At 41.4% G+C, this 18,227-nt stretch overlaps 1 protein-coding gene and 1 long non-coding RNA gene across 5 annotated transcripts in view; both read right to left on the reverse strand.

The window, feature by feature from the left end:
* LOC110015304 (uncharacterized) overlaps window positions 1–1,585 on the reverse strand; it is a 65,134-nt gene extending 63,549 nt beyond the window's left edge. The window contains exon 1 of the long non-coding RNA XR_013657513.1: window positions 1,479–1,585. This is a non-coding gene — a long non-coding RNA (uncharacterized LOC110015304). The remainder of the gene's footprint in view (window positions 1–1,478) is intronic.
* Window positions 1,586–1,768: 183 nt separating this feature from the next.
* The window catches only part of rarga (retinoic acid receptor gamma a), a 44,511-nt gene continuing 28,052 nt past the window's right edge, over window positions 1,769–18,227 (reverse strand). For all 4 annotated transcript variants that reach the window (XM_011477111.4, XM_004070461.5, XM_078950607.1 and 1 more), the window contains 7 exons: window positions 9,394–9,542; window positions 9,043–9,184; window positions 8,029–8,192; window positions 7,547–7,723; window positions 5,563–5,767; window positions 5,245–5,403; window positions 1,769–5,109 (listed from right to left, as the gene is read on the reverse strand). In XM_011477111.4, coding sequence (XP_011475413.1) covers window positions 4,742–5,109; window positions 5,245–5,403; window positions 5,563–5,767; window positions 7,547–7,723; window positions 8,029–8,192; window positions 9,043–9,184; window positions 9,394–9,542 — 1,364 coding nt within the window. In that variant the 3' untranslated portion in view covers window positions 1,769–4,741. The remainder of the gene's footprint in view (window positions 5,110–5,244; window positions 5,404–5,562; window positions 5,768–7,546; window positions 7,724–8,028; window positions 8,193–9,042; window positions 9,185–9,393; window positions 9,543–18,227) is intronic.

Below are 18,227 nucleotides of genomic sequence, written 5' to 3' on the forward strand. Positions count from 1 at the left end.
GTCATTGCACCTGAAAATGTTTCTCACCTTCCCCTCACCTCTCCTCTCTCCACTGATGCTCAGCTCCCTGCAGATTGATGTATGCGTAGCACATGACAAATACCATTTCTGACTGATCTTAACCACTTTATGAGCCTTGATGGCCCTGCTCCTAACCCATACATTCATGGAAAAATAAAACTCCTGCCCAGGTCCTGTGCTCCTCGCCTTTTTCGCTGCCTGAGTCCGGACTCAGCCTCTCTAACTTCGCTCCCTGACTTTGGTTCACTGAGCTTTATCCTCTCGATCACTCTCAGAGGAACTGCAGCCTATGCTTCTCCATTATCTCTCCAGTGTGTTGACTTAAGCACCACTGCTCCAGTTCAGAGCAGGGTCTCTTCCTGGTTTTAAATATTTAAACTGATTTATCATCCTGACTTGCTTTTAACGCTCTCTTTACTGTATTTGTGAAAAATTGATGGTAGAGGGCTTTTGATCTACTGCAAGGAAGATTTTTGTTCATTTTTCTTTGTGTCCTCAGGTGTTCATATCTACATTTTTTTCCACCACTACCCCCCCCCCCCCCCCCCCCCCCACACACACACACACGCACACACACACACCCTTTCTGAGAAGTGTCTCCCATGTGAGAATCAACATGGAGGAACCTTATCAGGCTCCTTTAAATTTTTGCCAGCACGTCCTCTCAGGGGTTACCAGGGCAACCCTTTGGAGGGTTCACAGTATATGAGGCAATTTGATTGTTTCTTGTAAAATAGTGTATAATGTATGGGTCTTACTTTAATTCCAGTGTGCTGTTATTGATCTTCCTTTAATGATAGTTAATTAAAGCAATCATATAATTGATAAGAATCTCATCTCTGTTTTTTATTCCTCTTTTGATCCTCTGATGGTAAAATCAGTTGGAAGACTTATTATTCAACAGTAGTGCCTGGAAACTGAGATGTTTATAATCAGAAGTCCAGGCTAAGAGGACTCCTGTTGGATGAAGATAAGATGATAATGAGAAGTGGTATATATTAGTTTGGGGATGCCTTGATACTGAACCATTCTACAGCATTTCATTTAAATTTATTTCAGGGTATTTTTTATTTATTTAACCCTTGTGCTATCTTAGATGACCCCATCCTTGCATTGACGTGCTATTCCTACCATGACAAAGGTGGATAAAGGTGGAAAGATTTCATGTAATCCATGGACACCAGTGAGGTTCACAAAAATCAATTACAGAAAAAAAGGTTCAGCGCACTGTCTAATGGGTCTAGATGACCCAACTCCCAATGTTAAAGTGCCTAGGATAGCACAAGGGTTACATGTATTTACAGAACTGTTTCAGCATTTCATATTAAATTCTGGAACAGAGTTTGGTGAAAAACACTAACAACCACCACTTGCAATGAAAAAACGTCACAACAATCACCTGTTTTGTAGTCCTTGGCATTCTTTAACAGCCAAGTGAACAATTCTGAGGATCTTACCTTTATCTGATGTCCTTGTGTGGATGAGGCTATAATTTAGAGGAGGACGCTCTGAAGTAAATGGCACACCTTCAGGCCACAGTGCAGGGGCTCCCTCTACTGGTTTCTTGAGGTATTGGCTAGTTTTTTTGGCCCTTACCATAAAACTTTTTCAAATAAAAACAAAAAATGTAAAATTCTCAAATCCTTCAGCACTGCAAGTGCTAAATTGTGTGGCTCACCAGCTTTTTTTTTTAAACAGCTGTACAAAAAATGTAGATTTAAGAAACGAGAGGGAATAAAAAGTCCAGTTATCTCACAAAAGTAGTTTATTGTGCCTCTTACTGTTTATATGGCTTTTCTTTGTATGACAAGAGTTGACATAAACAGAGGGTCGGCAACATGTTGGCCACGTCAGTTAAAAAAAAAAATGCAACAACATAATCTCAATGTTCTGGCAGTATCACCACCACTAACAACATGGCGCAACAGAGAAAATGAGGAGGTCATCACAAGTGTGACAGCACCGTTTTCAGGACATCCACCCCATAACTGGAAAACAATGATAAAAATTTTAGACACACACACATGCACTCATCAAAGTACAACAAAAATGAGGAGCCCTGCCCTTATTCAGATGACAAGACTCACTATAACAAAGAGAATGGTCATATTGCTTCAAAGACAGAAAAACGTCTGTATGTTTCTCAGCTGCCGTTTCGCAGCGTACTGATCACTGCAACATTTTGGCAACAACAAAGAGATGCGTGAGAATACACCACCCTCTTTTCTTTCTCAAACTATACACAAGAAGACAAGAGGACATAATGGCTTTAAAGAGGAGAAGGGGGTCTGCTGTATGGATGCTGGCATGAGTGCAGGGGAGGTGATGGTGGTCAATCCTCCCCGTTCCGGAGACAAGACTGGCACCCATGAGGTTTTTTAGACTTGGCGTCTTTAATATACAAACAGTTGGGTTTGACAATCCACACAAAATCAGGAATACACGCACAAATATTGCCTGTTTCTAGCATGCCCAAAAAAGCAGCTAGGGTTTGGTCCTTACTGAAAAGCCCTGAGTCCGATTCCAAAATGTATTCCGTAAGAATTCCTGCTTTCGCCTCGCATATGCCTTTAGTCACTGTGTTAATGCATGTGATGCTACATCATGAGGAGCTTGTGCCTTGTGTTGCTAGCTGTACTATTTACAGACATCACGGGGGAGTGCTCTGCGTTTGATTATATTGATTATGCCGATGCTGCAATCGGCTATGGCACACTAACAGGATCATCTGCTCACAGGTTGTGGCTCAAATCTTAAAGGAAGATGATGCACCTCATTTAAAAGAACTGGGCTACATATCTGTACAGTCTAAACTTATCTAAAGGGAAAGTGCATAAACATTGTTTTGTACCAGGTCTTAAAGGATTTTTTTTAATCAGATGACAGGCACATTATTTTACAAAATTTTTCATTTAGCACAAAATAGGTCAGAATTTGAAAAACTAAGCTCTGCCTTAACACTTTCACTGGATTTCTGGATGTTAACAAGCAACCAGGAAGTGGAACAACCAAATACAATTGATTAACTGATAAGTATGAATATCATAATTAAACTTAAAACCTTTGTCAGGTCAGATAACAGGTTTATAACAGTTGTCAATCCTCTCAGAAAGACAGATGGACCCCTCTCAACTCAGAACAGGATTGACTCCAGATAAACAAGAAACCTTAAGGAGCTGCACCTCAGACTTAAATGGCCGTGGCTAGCATATTCACTTAAAAAAAGTGATTAAATCAGCACATCATCTCCCCTGCAGAGGACTGCATATTTGAGAGACATAACTCTGAATAAAAACACTTTTGGAACAATGTCCCTTGAACAGCAGAGGGATAAATGTTTGATAAAGGTGCAAAGCACATGTCTGGCAAAAAAACAAACAGCAAATCAGTCTTAACACCAGACCAGCTATGCAGCACTGTCTAAGGAGAGCAAATACTTGCGCTTATTTAGTTGCCACAGGACTTGGCAGTTGACCCTGAACTCTTCTGGATACTATACGGCAAATGCCAGAACACAGATCCAAATGTTACTGCTCAGCCAAGACTTGACGAATGAAAAAAAACAGAGCCACTGACTACAAAGTAAAGGGTTGCCAAATCCAGACCTGTACACAAATGAAACATTGGTGTTTCTGGAAAAAAGGGGGTTGAAAACATGCTAGCAACTCTTTGCTTTTGATTAACAAAAACTGACAACGTTTAGCTTTAAAAAAAGTTGTTTTCATTTTTTTTTTAATTACCTGACTTTAAAACCTGGTACAAACATGTCAGCCATGTGCTATGACTGAGGAGCAGAATGAATGTGTTCACAGTAAGCTCACACTGTGCTTGAGACTGATGATTCCTGACTGTAGCTTTAGTCCCTGACGGAAGTTAAACTTAAGCTAAAAAATTGTTTTAATTTCCTAACTTTGGCACAAAGGTTCTTCCTGTGCTGACAGCGTATGTTAGGTGTTGCAGCAACAACAAAGCAGAAAAAAATACTAGTTGATGGCTGATGGAGCCAACACAAGTGTCCTATAGGTTGATTATCATCGACATCCACAGTGAGCCGAAGTGCTCAGAGAAGCCCCAAACTAAATGTATGGAGATGATAAGGAAGACCAAGCCAGATGTATTTACCCTTCTTTCTCTCTGAATATCTCTTCAGGAAAATTCCTCAAAGACAAACTAAAGAACTCATATATGAACCACAATAACACATAAAAGACAATATAATTGTATATAGATATGTATGGGCTTATTCATAAACGTAAAAAACAGAACAAAAACATTATTCAAAAACAATAAGCACAAAAACAAAAGATTAGCATACTCAATTTGGTTTTGCCCTGTGTTTTTGTTGTAATGTGATAACTGTAGGGTCTGGAGTCAACTGCTTATCTCTGGTGTCTGTTTGGACAATTTCCCCAACTTTATTAAAAAGAAACACCACCAGTGGAGAAGTTAAGTACTTTCATGTCAGCTCCCCTCATGGCTATGCCTGCTTTTCACTAGTCCTGGAGCATGTGGCCTGAGTTAAAGGTGTCTGTAGATTTAAGGCTGTGCTGCTCTCTGCAGAAGAGAACACGGTGATGTGCAGTAAGGAGAACAGAGAGAGGAAGTGAAGGCCAGTATTTTTGTTTTAAAGGTGTGTGTAGGGGGAGGGGGGGTTGATGTATGACTGCATGTCTGTATGTGTGTTGAACCTGTTCATAAGTATGTGCATGAAATGCTCTGTTCACTGCGCTCTGCCAACAAAGCCTTTCCTCGACCCATCCAAGTTATCCAAAACTCCCCAGGGCTCCCCGTCACTGTCCGAGCCCCTGTCCCTGTCTTCATCTCCCACGTCGTCTTCATCGTCTTCATCCTCCTCTTCTGGAGATGGTTCGCTGAAATTCTCTGTGCCCCAGTTGTCATCTTCGTCCTCGACCTCCTGCTTGACAACCAGTGTTGGTGCTGCTGGGGGTTCAGGTGGTGGAGGGGGCGTCTGGCTCTCGTTGTACTCTGTTTGGTCTTCGAAGGCCTCTGGGTTCTCAAGCATCTCTCTTATCAAAGGAGGCATTGGCCCTGGGATCTCCATCTTCAGAGTGATTGCTCTCTCTGCACCTAAAACAGAGACAAACAGTTTCTATGATTCCACAAAACTGAGAACCCTAAGTACGACCAGGAACCATCACGTTTGAAAGATTGATTAAAAAATTGAAGTTTGGTATTATCTTCCTCTAAAAAAACAAAACTTACCTTTAGTACTGATGCCTCTGAGGTCTGTGATCTTCATCAGCATCCGGGGAAACATGTGGGGTTTGTTGGGGCGGCGCCGCCGGGCATAGATCTTAAGAGCTTCAAGTAGAGGCTCTTGAAGCTTATCCACTTTCTCTGGCTCTTCCAGGTCCATGCGATCTGAGGAATGAAGAAAATGTTCACAATTTCACACAAGACCAACAACAGACATGTTCATAGTTCAGTTTGGTTTTTATTTGAAAACACCATCTTTGCTAACAGATCGCTCACATCCTTTCTACCACTGATTAAGTCAGTGTTGAGTGCAAGTTGCAGTACCTCCACAGATTAGACAGATGGCACTGAGGAGACCCGTTTCTGTATCATCCATCTCCAAGGGGAGAAGCTGGCCGGCAAAGGCAAACACCAGGTCTGTAAGCGGTCCAAAGCCTGCATTGTGCATCTGAGTTCTGTTCAGGGTCAGGCCATCAGAAAAGGTCATGGTATCCTGTTCTGGGGTGTAGCGTGTGCAAATTCTTAACATCTACAATCAGAAGAGAGCATAAAAAGTGATTAAGGGTTTACCTAAACATGATTTCAAATACGTATATTGATATTTTCTTTGGAGAGCAAAAATTTCTTCTATTAAAATGAACAGATGGAAAGTATGGAGTCCTATACTGTTCATAATTAAATAAACAGTGATGAAAGTCAGGCAAGGAAAAAATCCCTGAACTTTTCTTTGAGCGATATGGCGGGCACAGAGCGAAATTTTGGAAAAATACGTGGTCTTAGATGCATTCTGGTGCATTCTGGCAACTAGTTATTCACTTCTTTATCAAGAAACTAAGACTAATTGGAGCATCATGATTTGTCATTCAAACCCCTAGTTTGACTCTCCATTAAGGACTTGCTGGTCCCAAAAAAGAATTTGGAAAATTGCTCAAAGTAACACAATCCTACAATCTACGCTTTTCCTTAAAGCTGCAAAACATACAATTGCTAAAATATAGTAACATCAAAGCCCCAAATGGCAAAAAGAACACCAGTAACTATTATATTCTATGAAAATACCTCAGTTATTTATACATTATTTCTGCTTTAGAAATGACTGATGTACAACATCCACTTGCACTGTTTTCTCAAACTATAACTACTTCAAAATATGGGATCTGCTTTAAACTATAATTCTATAACATAATACATCAATTCTTTAACACCAATACTAAGTAATCTGGGAAATATCAAAACAAACATAAAAACTAAACTAAACATTGTAAACATTATTTTTTAAGGGAGTGTGGGTCCAAACCATCAAATACTTATAATTAATGTCAACTATACTGAACTAAATCATGGTAATTAGGAAATACAAATAAATTAGAGAAATGTATTCAAAATAAAAACTGAAACTCAAAACTAAAATTGAAATTATTTCAAAATGTGGTTTTGAGATTATTTTACACAAAAAAGTATTTGACCTACACTACCTTAAAAATCTTTTTTTTTCCAGCCAAGACCACTTCAATTTGTTTTTTATCGTCTTCTCACAACTGAGGTCGTGACCACGCTCAATAATGACGATGCCTGCCATTATTTTAACACAAATTTGATCGCAAACTCTTCAGATGTGTTTGTGAAAATTTAGCGTGGGTCCGCCAGTTTTGGTCTCTAGGGAAGCGAGTCACGCTGACCACGTGGTGCAGACAGAGCCAATCAGACCCGTCGACGCATCCGAAAGCAACTAAAACGTCCCGTCATTGGTCAATTAGGCCGGGAAGACGAGAGATGGCCACGACCATAGAGGAAGCGATCTGCGGAGAAATATAGAAAATAAAGCTAAAATTAGCTGATTTCAGACCATTTTTTGATCCGGAAAGCGATTTGTCCGTAGAGATCAGGTCTTTATTTCCCGGAAAGTACGTTCGGTTTGCTCAAAAACCCGGATTTCCGGGAATTCCCGGAAGACTTTCATCACTGATAAATAAATATTTAATTCAATAAATAAATATGACCTCATGCAAAAACACAACCAACCAATAACCATTTCATGATCTTTTTATATATTTATGAGAGATTTATTGGTTGATTGTGTATTTGCATGAGGTCATATTTATTTATTGAATTAAATATTTATTTATTTAATTATGAACAGGATAGGACTCCATAGGAAAGGAGCATCGAGTGATTTGTCAGTTTGACTTCACTACACTACCATTTCTTTCCAGCAGATGCCAGCATATCCCCAATTTAAAATAACCACAATTCCTTCATATATTTGATTATTCTCCTGAAAACTGTCAGCATAAAAAAAGTTCCTTACCAGAATGTCCAGGCAGGCTGACTTGAGTAAGGTGATTTGGTCAGCGATGGTGAGGGTGGTGAAACCTGGGAGCCGCTTGGCAAATTCCACAATCTTAATGATGCATTTGGTGGAGAGCTCGCTGAACTTGTCCCAAAGTCCCAGATCCAGCTGAACACGGTGGTCTGAGCTGGAGTTCTGGAAGCATCACAAAGAATTCACATTAAAAAAAAAATAGGCATAGTGCTGTGTGCACCAGAACACCTCACATTTGCATTTGTCATCACTCAAATGAAAAGAAATCAATTCACAAGTTGCATCAATCATTCAGTGGCTTTGTGGTGAGCTGCATTAGTGAGACAACTACAATGTTGGGAAATTTGGGGTGAATTGAAATCTTTGCATACAATTGAGGAGTCTTCAGTAACAGCAAAGTTGCAAGAATGTTTGCCACATACTCCAGGAGTGAACATAAAAATTACACATTGACATGAGCGACTTACAGTTGTGTATTTTCCAAGTTGGCAAAGTGATGGGAAGGTTTCCTGGTGAGCTTTGCTGACTTTGTTGACCAACTCCTCGAGCTCTCCACTAAGCTCATAGCTCTCGGGAAGCACCATCTCCTCCTTGACATCCTTCTTCTTTTTGTTTCTATCGTTACGTACTGCTACATAAAGACAACGTTAAAGGTTTCAGAGATAATACACACAGTAAGAGTTTGGTAGAGTCATTCAGAAATGGACACAGATCAGGAAAGCTGTAACAAAAAGAAGTTTCAAGCTGAACGCAGGACTATTTGTCTTCCTTTTATCACCCACTTGTCAATCCATCTTTCCCCAGATGCACACAAGCCAGTCAGCTCCCTCCTGCTCTGCCTCCTCTCCCTCTTTCACCTCCCATACTTTCCTTCCTTTCAGGATATCCAGTAATAGCAGAGGCACAATGTGATCCCGGTCTTAACACACATCCCAAACCAACATTTCACCCCATACACGCACGTCATTCAAGCTCCGTAAGGGGAACAGGATATATAGGCTGTCGTTTTTGCTATACCAAAGGATTAAAAAAGGAGGGTACCAAATGTGGGTCTTTGAACCTGCAGACAGCAAAGATCTTGCTGCAATTATCTTCTGTATAACTTTAAACCTCCTTTCTCCTGCTTTGTCTTCATGAATGAAAGTAGTGTCTGTTCCTGGCCAGAGGGAGGGGGCGGGGGAGGTTTTGTGGTGAAACAGGAAGTCAGATTCATTTTGTAAAGCGATTAGTCATATGATTGGTACAGTGCCCAGTCTTGCCCCGATCACCACCCCTGCAAGACTCATCTTCTGGTTCTGTCTATTTGATTCAGTTCCCCAGAGTCTCCAACAGAGCATTTAAAGATTAAAAAAAAATGGTTGTGTTTTGGCATGTAAAAACCAGGTTGTAAAAAAGAATTCATCTTGGGTGTGGATAAGAGTAAATAAACACCCTTTCTTTCTAAGCAGCCCTCTTAATCTCTTTTATAATGGAGGACTCACCTTCCTTGGACATGCCGACCTCGAAGCACTTCTGCAGCCTGCAGTACTGACAGCGGTTGCGTGTGACTTTGTTAATCTGACAGTTCTTGTCTCTATGGCAAGTGTACACCATGTTTTTCTGGATACTGCGACGGAAGAAACCCTAAAGCATCAGGAAGCCCGAAACAAAAGGGGATAGGCGGAGGGAAAAAGTTAGTGTCAAATAGTTATCAAAAAAGGATGTGACATTCAAGAGCATGCTCATTGTCTACAAGGCTCTTTCCTTTTTAACTAATCTGAAAAAAGTAGACATTTTATGGACCCATGAGATTAATCAAAACTCAACACAGGGCTCTGGAAGGTTCTTCTCACCTTGCAGCCCTCACAGGAGCTAACCCCATAGTGGTACCCCGAGGACTTGTCCTGACACACAAAGCAGGGTTTGTAGACACGAGGTGGAGGAGGTGGAGACGGAGAGCTGGGTACCATCTCCTCTGAGCTGGTACTCTGGGTCTCCACCGCTGTAGAAAAAGAGAAAGCAGGAGAACCTATGAGCAGGGAATTTATCATAAGGCTACTGTTAGCCTACAAACTGTTATTTCTTTTTTATTTGGATACTTGAATGTGTCTAACTGCATGACAGCGTAACTAAGTTCCTTTAAGTCTGCCAGACAGCACTTCTCACATTTCAAAGAAGTAAGCTGTGACCTGAAAATAAATCGAAATAAATCAATCCATTTGAGCTCATCTCCTTGTAAAAGAGAACTAACATCAGTACCTTAGAAATACATAAAAGACAAACTTGAAGCAAAACTTTACTGATATTAATTACCATCCTAAAAGATAAGAATGAGATGAACATTTGTAGACTTGATAGGTTTATCTAAACAGAGAGAAATGAGTGAATAATGACTGTTTGACAGGTCAAACAAAACAGATTTTTCACTGCTGTGTGCAAGAAGCCGTGTGACTGACGGGCTGTCGGATAAGGATAGTTATTAGAACAATTACAGGAGCCAAGAGTGGTCTTCAAAACTGGCTGCTCCTCATTCCACATGTCGCCAAATACTCATGAACATCCTGTCCAGCACAGAGTAACAATTAGCGAGGCTCGCAAAACTAGTGTTAAGCTCTTTTTGTACCTTCAAACGGGAACGCAGCTCTTTTATTGGTGTATTTTCGTGTCACATACTTGCTATGGTACATTCCACTTCATTATATTTCAGAGCAGACCCTGTGTGCAAAGTATATCTTACAAAGTTTGCCTGCGAAACATTAGATGGTGCAAACACGTAGAACCAGACCATGGTCACACATTCTGGCCTGCACAGACTCAAAGCCACACATGTGACCCCACACTTACACACAAACACTTTCACCCTTAGTCACTCTTAAATTCAACCCCCAAGTCTGCATCCCGCCACCCCCTGACACACAAACCCTACTTTTCTCTTGTTTCCTGGCCTTAAATTCCTCAGCGTAGCCCTGCCAGGTTTTAACAGAGGCCTAAGCTCGTAACGCAGCCTATAAAGGCAGTCCCATGGCTGGACTTGAGGCCCCAGCCCGGCTGGCCCGCACTTTATTGGGACTCGGTCACCTTGGGCAGCTATTCACACCACCAGCTGCATCTCCCAGACCATAAAAGAAAAAGCCAATCATAAAATTAAAAAAAAAACAGGGAGGCTCTAAAATTCAGACTTTTACTGCCCCCCCCCAGCATCTTCAATGAAAAACACAGAGGGGCTAGTCTGAACTGAACCGTCAATCCCTCCTCCTTTTTCTCCCACTCAGGGCTGAGGAAAGAACCAGCAGCCTTTTTACTGGAGAAGTGAGACTTCAAAAAGAAGAAAAAAGGGGCGTTAGAAGAAAAAAATAAAAACAGAAGAGTGAAGAAAGGGGTTTGGGCTTGAATTAGTGTGTGTTTGTGTGTGGGCACAGTTGTTTTCTTGTTCAAGACCAAGTTGACGTTCACTCTTTATTTACAGCTGCTGTGATTGGCATACTACCTCTCCATTCATGATAATAACAGAAATGTTTGACAGAATTTTTTCATTTATTGCTAACGGTGAGAACATCTGGTTTTCATATGTATTTTTATATTTGACTCTACAGAGTCCACATTCAAATACCTTCTTTGAAAGCCTTACATTGCTTGAGGCAAATATGTTTTCCATTAGTTTTTAGAGCATTCCCAAAGCCAAATGTGCAAATCAATCTAAGAACTGAAGTTTACGCCCACTAAATGCTTCTACAGCAGTTATCATATATCCTTGGCCAGCACTGAACAAAGCAGCAGGGTCAATCGGAGAGCAGAAACCCTCTGAACGCGCTGTGAACCACTGTTTATGCAATAATAACATCAGCAAATGAGGCTCCAGACCAAGCGCTGACAACCCCTTACAAAGGACAAACCATATGTGGCGTCAAGTGAGGGACAAATCTGACTCTAAATGCATAATTGAAGGGGGGCAAAGACAGAGAAAGTCCATCTTGGAGAAAAATCAAAACGGCAGCAATTGAGAATGCATCAAGCTCTGTCAACACACTGAACCTGGTTCTTGCCAGAGAACATGACTCCCAAAAACTACCTCCCAGAATGAGTTCCATTCAGCCTGCTCCATCAAAAACCCCACCACCACTTACCCTAAGGCGCCACAGTGAGAGGGCCTATTCAGGCTACCACCCAGAGCCCCTTTTCCCTGTCTCTTCAACTCAGCTCATCTCTGTTTGGAAAACAAAGCCCTGTGAAATGAGAGGCCCTCCTTATCAGCGCTCCATGGCCTGGAGCTTCATTTGCATGACAATCTGCCGCCCAGGGCCGAGGAGATGATGATGGACAGATGAGATGAGAGGAGTGGCATAGGTGAGTGGCTGCTGTTGTTTGGGGGAGAGGGGGGTTGAGAAAAGTTAAAAAGGGATAGTTAGATCATCACGGGGCACTCTGTTTGTTTCTTGCCAAGGACCAGTTTACTTGCTGTAATGCTCTGTGTACAAGTAGCATCTTCTGGTCCCTCTTGAGCACATACACTTTAAAACATGTTACTGATGAGCCCCAAATGCTTCACATTCAGTGTTATTTGTGGTACACGACAGAAATAGCTGTTTACCTAAAGGTGTCATTAACTAGGCTAATTGCATTGAATTCTAGGTCAGGTTGACCAAGCCATTCAGTCTCCCACAGGGATCAACAGATGGAATATAAAAGATGTAAGAAGGAAGAATCCTAATGCCTGCAATGCAAAAAAAATTTGAATAAAATACTGGATTTTATGCAACACTATAGCTTCCTTCAGTTCAACCAACTGGAAAGGGGAGTGTTTGTAATGTATATGAGGAAAGGCATGACTTTGCAGCTCCTGTTTTGTGTTGCAACACCCTTTTTTAACTGAGCAGCATATGACTTTCTGGCAGTGCAACACATATTTTACAATTGGCCATTTTACAATTCTTTAATGAAACACTGAATCCAAAGTCTTGGAATGTGTGAGCAAATGTACAGAGATCCTGTGTCTGTGGAGACTAATACAGTGTTGCAGCTCAGCATAGAAAAGAAAGGCATTTCAATATCCTCATTTTTATCTGATTATCAACGACTACTTCCCAAATACATGTTACTGTGTTGATAGCTGCGATTCAACATTGCGAAATATGCATGCACTATATTTTTTTCCTTTTTTGGTTCTCAAAAAAAAAAATCATACACAGACATAAAAGTACCTCAAAGAAATACAATTACCTGTACCCTCTGCAATGGTAAAATTCACAGTACGCAAGCCGCATGACAGGAGCTCAGTGATACTACTATTACCAGTTCTTTTCTAAATGCCATTTTCTTTGGGGTTGTTGGTCATTCTTTTCTTTTAAGTTGTAAACATATTGTAAACTCATGAGGACTCTTTCTTTGTGTCCATCTACATTAAAACATTCGAAAAGCTTACATATATTTTCTTACTTGTTAAGCAAATTTGAGATTTTGGAGAAGTAAGAAAGAAGAGTAGTGCTCTAAAGAAAAAAAGAAAGGGCTTGGTAGTGGGCAGACAGCAGCAGCAGACGGATGGCAGATTGCAGAGAGGGTGGTGAACAGAGGGCTGAGAAAAGCTCTGGCCCTCGTCTCGCCTCGCCATAGGATACTGCCTAAGTGATCATCGGTGTACCGTTAAGACTTCATAAAGAAGTGAGCTTCAAGAAAGAGGAAAAGAAAGTACCACACCCCTGTCAGTAGTGCCAGTCTGTGTAACTTTCCTTCTGCCCACATCTTCCTGTCATCATGTTGAGTCTTCTGCTACAAGGCCCCACACAAAAGCCTTGTTTCCTTCCTTTTTTCAGTTTGTCCGGAGGATCTCCGTCATTGCTTTTGTAGTTACTTTAGTGTCCCTTGCTGTTTCATGTTTTTTTCCAAGTTCTGTTAAACACACTGTAGGTTTCCCAGACAAGAATAGTCCTGCACCATTTTATCAAGTTTTTTCTCTGTTTATTTTGATTTATTTATGGAAAGTATCATTATGAAAGTAAAGTGAAAAAGAAAAAAAAGGCTTGCAGCTTAGAAAAAAGTGTATAGAAAAATCAAAAGCTGGGAGAGTAATGGGGAAAATTCCTGAATGAGTTCACAGAGAGCAAGGGGAGGTGCTTTTATTAAAGGTGATGAGTGGTAAGAAAGGCTGTCAACAGCTGTCTGAGAGCTTATTACCTGGGCTCACACTGACACTCCTGTTAGGAACCACCACTAAAAACAAGTCCTTAAAAAATGGGGCAAGCAAGGAGTAGAGAACATTCACCAAACTGGCCAGACATTATATACACACACCTTCAAAAAATGACACCCTTCTGTCATAACCAACAGCCAGTCATGTAACAGAGACTGACGCCGGGGAGTGCATCCATAATGTTGACCTATGAAAAATATTTTGGATCCTGCTCAAGGGCGCCAGGCGTAGTGGGGGTGTGACACAATGTGTCGTAACACACACCGCCGCCAACACACAACTCATATGGCCTCCCCCTCAAAGAAAAAGTGTACAAGTACAAGTTTTGTATTAAAAGCAGCAGGTGGAATAAACACGTATCCTCAAAGCAGATTTTTAAAAAGTGGAATTACCCCTGCAGTCTAGTGGTGCTCTCTTAACACCCTTTCGTCTTTACAGCACCTCATAAAAGGTCTTTTGATATGTTCTTGATGGAGTCAGCCTAGTCAACATTTGGCAGCCAGCACCCTCTCTCTTACACACAGACACACACACACACACTACTTTCCCTTTTCTTCATCCCTTTGAACCAAAAAAACAAAACAAAAAAAAGTTGGCTTCCATCAACCTGCCTGCCCTAATGAACCAAGCAAATCAAGTTTCATTTAAAAATGCCCTTGCACAAAGCCTCAAGAAAAAAAGCGGGTGTAAAAAAATCAAGGAAATGCAGTTAAAGTGAAAGGCTTTGTGTCAGTTGCCATGTAGGACAAGTGCAGGAAAAGGGAGACAGTTAAGTCCAGAGCTGCGGAAAAAATATGCCCACTCATACCTGCTGTGAGCCCCAGCTGACTCTTCATCTGCCCACCAGAAGACAACTCACCTCCAGTGACTGAGATTTGAACCTGAAGCAGGCCACTCCAGCGCAGCTCCTGTCCATTGATTATACCAAAGAGACAGGACAATGCATGGGAAGGCAAGGAAGCAGACAGGCAAGGTGGGGAGAGAATAGTAATCGAGGGAAACCCTAAGTCTTTGATCTTTGGGTTGTTTCTTGTCCTCCCAGACTTCCTCCCACCATCTGTACCCTGCTTCTCACCTGTCTGTCTCTGGCAAGGCCACTAGCGCTCGTTCAATTGCTATTGCTTCCTCCCCACAACAATAGAAACCTCTAAAAGTAGAAGTAGCCCAGCCATGGCTGCAGCTTCACTCTGTCAGAGGAAGTCAGGGAAAAGGAGGATAACATAAACAACAACACTACTATTCACTCCAGCACTTTGGTGAAGCACTGCAGGCCAGAGCAAGCAAACGATGAACACAGCTCATTCTTACGAAACTTGAACATGTTCACACAGAAGGTGTTGCAGACAAAGTTCCTCTTGCTGTTGTTTTTGTTAAGCCTGAGTCACTGACTTTTATCATGAGACTGTTCTATCAAGAGGCTGTATCATTTTAAAAAGCTCAGAATTTACAGATTACATTAGAACCCAGAAAAAAGAAATCTAGAGTTTCAAAACTACAAATCAACAGAGAAGCAACACAGTTCATTTTTTTCTCCCCCTATGTGATGACTTTTGGAGAGGTGGCAGTCCCTCAAAAAAGGCACAAAAATCCGTGGTTTGGTTAAATGTAAATCACATTCTGAGAAACTTTTGCTTTGAGTGGTGAAGTCAAGCAATGACGCATCTGGGAATTTTTCCACTTTTGCTTGGCAACCAACTGCCAACCGGTTGCCCAACTCTGACAGGGCGGAGGCTGTCAGAGCACTGACTAGACACTCACAATTAAGCCACACAATGATTCATTTCCTTTTGTGAGGTGCTGCTGACGGAAGTTACATGTAAGACGAACATGTGAAGCAATTGTGACTCATTTGGGTATTTACTATGAGCACAAGTAGATGTCTGAGAAAGGTATGGTTGGCAGCTTGTTCCCTCAGTCCTTAAACCACGTCCTGCACATAAAAAACAAACAAAAACTATTTTAAGGAGTCTATAACTCATCTTCCAGATTTTTTCCTGTCTAATTGTCTGACTGGTTAGGGTTTTCTGACAAATCATGCAGCAAAACACAAAGTTACAGTTGAGTTGCAGAAAGCTCGCTTTAGGTCACAGGTCCTTGCTACAGTGGAGACATTATCCCTTTGTTTGTGGCCACCAAAGAGCGTGTGCTTTTATTCTGTGTCAGTGCATGCCTGCTTGTGAGCGTGTGTCATGTGTCTGTGATAATGCCCGTCTTGTGTCAGATCCAGAGCAAAACATCCATAGCTGAGGCCCACTCAACCAGTAACTAGACCACCGTTGTGTTAGTACACTTGTGTTTTGGTTCCTCACCACTAGTTTCTGCTGAAACTCTATATAAAATGAACACTTAAAAGAAAACACATTTTCAAAACAAGAGCATGTGCACATGTGTTGAATCTCAGTTCTTTCATAATAAAATGGAAGGGTAACTGTTAACAGTCTTGCGTGTAAAGGTTTCAGGATGTAAACACATTCCTGTTTACCACCTTAATTTCATTTTCCACATTTTCTAAATGGTTTCACGTGTGAGTAGAAACCCTCACAGATGCATGAAAAGTCATCTGCAAGGTCTTTAATCTTCTGTGTGTGTGCTCTTTCAAACTGTCATCTGCACGCACATGTACTGTCATGTCAGTACACATATACCTGGCACAGCCAAAACATCCACACAGGCACCCGAACAGAAAAATGAGCATGTATGCACACAAACAGATGGATTAATGCCAGTATATACAAATGAGCAAATGCTGTGTTACCAGAACGATGGTCATGGCAGTTGCATACTCGCAAGGGCAGAATTTGACTAATGTTCAAGGAAAAACAACACCAGCGGGCCTCTGTCCCCTCCTTCCACCCACCCTACACCCTTTCCATCACTCTTCACCCCTCAGCTCAAATAATAGCTGGACTACACCAGCCGCTCAACACTCGCTGCCAAACACGATCTGCTGCGTAAACACAACCCATTCACACATCCACAGAGTGCGGACAGTCGGGCTCGTCTGGGTCTGCAGCCCCAGCCTGGCTGACCAAGACCTCAGTTTCTCATAACAGTGAGCCCCTAGCAACACTCGAGCCAAGCCGTCAGTCAATAACATGGTGGTGATGGGGCAGCTCTGTTCACATTCAGCTCCAACTGTTCTGAGCTTCAACACCATTGCTTCTATTAGTCCTTTTGACAACAATACCTCTTGCATCTCAGTGAAACACTGAGATGCGTGCTTTCCAGAAGCCTTAACACAAATTCACACATAGTTTGCCAACTACCCACGCCTTTGTTAGGAGAAAATGTGCCTGGCAGCCAGTGAGCAGTTCTCAGTAAACAGTTACAATGGCAGAAGCCAGACTTCGGTGTTGGAGAGGGCAGCCACAGCCCCTCTGTGACCTGAAAACTGTTGTGAAAGGAGAAAAATCCAGATTTAGTACCCAGCTAACATTGATACGCTGGTGCAATCTGGTGCCCTTAAAACAACAAGTGTAACATGTCTGATCTTAAAAACACTACCAGCTTTGCTGGAAAAAAACATCACCAACAAAAAGAAAAAACACTTTAAGGTGGCAGCTCCCGTCTCCATGGGATGCTTGATGAGTTGTATTCACAGTGGTGTGACTGGCGTTGCTGAGAGGCTATAAACTGCCATTAGCACAGAGTTGGATTCCAACACGGGCCTGAGGAATCCAGCCTGGCACATTGTCTGTCTCTGGATTTGACACAGTAGTCTAATTGCCAAAAGCGAGCTGAACAGATACCTAAACAGAACACAGTTTTCACACATGCAATCACTGGCTGCCACTTTCTTAACTGTGCATAGAAGAATCCACACATGAAAAGAGGATTATAGCATAAAACTGTGAGAAAACGCTGAGATTGAGCTTCTTTACTTATAGACCGTACTGCCAATTAAAGGGGCTCCGCTATAACTGAAAGAAAACTGTGAACAGAGTGGAGACTCAAAAATAGATCCATTTAAAAATATTCACTAAAGTCAGAGTGATTCAGCAGTTATTGCATATGTCATTAAGTGCTGTGAGAACTCTCACTATAGGATTTAGTCAATATTTACTTCACAGCAAATATTAGCACTGGCATTAAACAAAAGTAAGAAGTTCTTTTATACAGTAACAAATTTTCGTAATACTTTAGTGCTGGTTACCGAAAATGCAACCAAATTCTTTTTTTATATATAAATTGAAATAAAAACAAATTCTTTGGGCTGTTTGTTGTAGAAAAGTATTTACTCTCTCATAATGGTGCACTAAATATCTCTTTTTACGCTCTTACACACACACACACACACACACACTCTATCCAAAATAACCCTATCTATTCTCCTGTCCCCCACCCCCAGGCATTCTAATCTTTTAATTGAATCTTTTGTAATTATAATGAAATAACTGTGGACTTCTATCAGGGAGAAAATGATAGGGTCAGAACGTGCCAGTGGTCACAGGAAGCTCTTATTTCTCTGCCACAGCTGAGATCTATACTCCCATTTCAATTAAC

This window comes from Oryzias latipes, chromosome 7 (genome assembly GCF_053564925.1).
Source record: "Oryzias latipes strain Hd-rR chromosome 7, Olatipes_Hd-rR_3.1".
NCBI classification, from domain to species: domain Eukaryota; kingdom Metazoa; phylum Chordata; class Actinopteri; order Beloniformes; family Adrianichthyidae; genus Oryzias; species Oryzias latipes.